A 2,586-nucleotide genomic window follows, 5' to 3' on the forward strand; every position below is an offset into this window, starting at 1 on the left:
CCGAGTTAGTACGCCTTTGCATATTATACTTGCCGCGTTATGTCTGCTAGGCCGAGTGACCTTTGTCATTTGTTAGGTGACTTTTGCCCTTTGTTACCGCGAGCAGACGCCGCGTTGCTCGATAACGTGGCCAGTGCTCCCCTTGAGCAGCGAACTTATGCATCCTCACCTGTCGCAGCCCCCTGTGGGGACGACAACACGAGGCGCTACGTACCAGCTCCCATTGGAGCAGTAGCGTTGTTTGGGAACGGGGCCAGAGCCCTCCCCGAACAGTGCACACCAGCACATTCGTCTGCCACGATTCCCTTCGGAATGCAAGGCAGTGCGATGTCGCAGCGCTCTCGATCGGCTCCCTGTGGAGTTTACGGAGCGCAGCACGGAAACGGGGCCTTAGCCCTCTCCGACGTTTGCCCGATGGCTGCTACTCAAATGAGCAGCCAAAACCAGTGGCCTGCCACGGCCCCCTGTGGGGATTACAATGCTGCAGCCACGAATTTCGCTCACCCGTCTCCCTTTGTAGTACATTCGGCTGTGCCCAGTGGCGCAACTTTCGAGCGCGGACCTGTTTTGTCGACGCTGGCTGCAAGCGGCCTAAGCAATTCACGTATAGCTGCCTCAAGTGGCGGCTGTGAACGACAGCACGCGCACCCCGCTAGGAGCCCGTTTTGCTCTGGGGCTGGCGGCGCCGCGGCCGGTATCCCTGTGGAAACCGCGCCGCTGATCGAGCTGGAGGACTGTTCACCCTTGCTCGACCACGCCGCTAACGCGCCAACGGTTCCCTTTGGAGCAGGCGCACAGACGCTGTTGCAAAACGCCGCCGAAATGATTCAGTCACTCTCGGGGGCAGTTAAGGCGCTTTCGGCTGTACCGAAATGCGCGCACCCCGCTGTACGGTTGGCAGTCCCGACTTACAGCGGATACGGTGACCTGCTCAGTGCCAGGGATTATTGTGACTCCCTGGTACGCTACCAGATGGCAAATCGTTTGGAGGATCAGGAGGTGCTGGAACGCGTCGTTCCGGTAGCGCTTACTGACACGGCGGCTAGGTGGTACCGGCTTTCCGGATACCGTGCAACAACCCTCGAGGAGTTCCGCGTGGCATTCCTGCGCGAATTCCTACCCGCTGACTACCAGAGTAGGATGCGGCGAGAGCTTGAGCTACGTACACAAGCTCCTGACGAGTCGCTTCAGGAGTACGTACGCGCGATGCAAGACCTTTTCTTAATCGCCGAGCCCAAAGCTTCGAACGAGGAACGCGTCGAGCGGGTGATCAGGCAGGCACATCCGACCTTTTCGGCGTACCTGCGCGGCGGCCGCTTCCGAGATTTGGAAGAATTGGCCGCCGAGGCAAAGCGCATTCAAGGCGACATTCTCGCCGCGCGAGCCTATCGCCCACCGCCGCCCGCCAGCGAGGCCCTTGAGCCACGCTGCGCGTGGGGAGGGCCTGTGCCCCTCCCCCAACGGCAACAACCCAAGCTGCCTTTGCGGCTACAAGCGGGTGTGATTGGGAGCTGAGCGCGCGCGCTCTAGATCCCTACACGTACGGGAGGCGGGCAGCCTGTGCTGCACCGCTGCCCGAAATGCATGCGCAGGGACGCACTTCGACCCAACGCATCGCAGAGGCGGACGCTCGTGATAACAGGCCCTTTGGTCAAGCAGCGAGTCGACCCCGGCAGGGAGCTGAGGCCGCTCCGCCTCGGGAAAGGTACCGCGGCGGAGTGCGCTGTTTTCGCTGCCAACAGCGAGGGCATATAGCAAGGGACTGCACCGCGCCCAGGCCTCCTGCGAGGTCGGGAAACGGGAGCGCGGGTCGCTCGTGAAGGCACGGGTGACCGAAACCTTGCTTGTCCCCTCGGCGTACCGAGCAGGTTGTGTTGCTGGGGCGCACGCGCCCTTTATTCCGGTGACCATTGTCGGCCGCGAATTTCCTGCGCTGCTGGACACGGGCGCAAGCGCTTCGTTGTTCGGCGAAAAGGTGTTATCCCACTTGCAGAAGCACTCAGTGCACTTGCGGGATTGCCGAACGACATTCAATCTTGCGAAAGGCGTGGCCCATTCGGCGGGCGCCGCAAGGCTGACTGTCAGGTGGGGAGAGCGAATGAGACGCACGCGTTTCGTTCATCTCCCCGGGCTCAGTGTTCCTGTGATCCTCGGAAGGGACTTTCTCCTTAAAACAGGAATCGTTGTGGACATTGCGAATGGCGGCTATCGCGACGGACCGTTCACGTTGCTAAAGCCGTTCATCAGCCCGCCGGCGTCCGATCTGGCCTGTGCAGATGGGGCGTCGGAAACGTGCCGCGCGCCGAGCTCGGGGGCAAGCCCTCGAGCTGTGCGCTCGCCTGCTGAGACTCCCCTTTGGGAACGAGAGGCACGGCACGAACCGCGTCGCGCGCAGAATGCGGGGGCAGGCCCCTGCGCTATGCGCTTGTCGACTCAAAGTCCCCATAGGGATCGAGCGACACGGCACGAAGAGGCACCACATCCTCTGGCCGCCTGTGCGGTTCATTTGGATGATACACAGAAGGCTCGCTTGTCGGCACTGTTATGCCAGCACGAAGAGCTCTTCACCGATCAACCTGGCTGTAC

General features: G+C 61.6%; 1 protein-coding gene across 1 annotated transcript; it reads left to right on the plus strand.

Moving 5' to 3' along the window:
* The first annotated feature begins 414 nt into the window (after window positions 1–414).
* LOC142574686 (uncharacterized) lies at window positions 415–1,515 on the plus strand. Its single transcript, XM_075683719.1, has one exon. It carries the CDS (start codon window positions 415–417, stop codon window positions 1,513–1,515), a length of 1,101 nt encoding a protein of 366 aa, XP_075539834.1.
* The last annotated feature ends 1,071 nt before the right edge of the window (window positions 1,516–2,586 follow it).

Source organism: Dermacentor variabilis, chromosome 3 (assembly GCF_050947875.1).
Source record: "Dermacentor variabilis isolate Ectoservices chromosome 3, ASM5094787v1, whole genome shotgun sequence".
Taxonomy (NCBI): domain Eukaryota; kingdom Metazoa; phylum Arthropoda; class Arachnida; order Ixodida; family Ixodidae; genus Dermacentor; species Dermacentor variabilis.

Bases quoted from the DNA above. Each gene is read 5' to 3' on its own strand.
- LOC142574686 (XM_075683719.1), top strand. From the start codon at position 415: ATGGCTGCTACTCAAATGAGCAGCCAAAACCAGTGGCCTGCCACGGCC.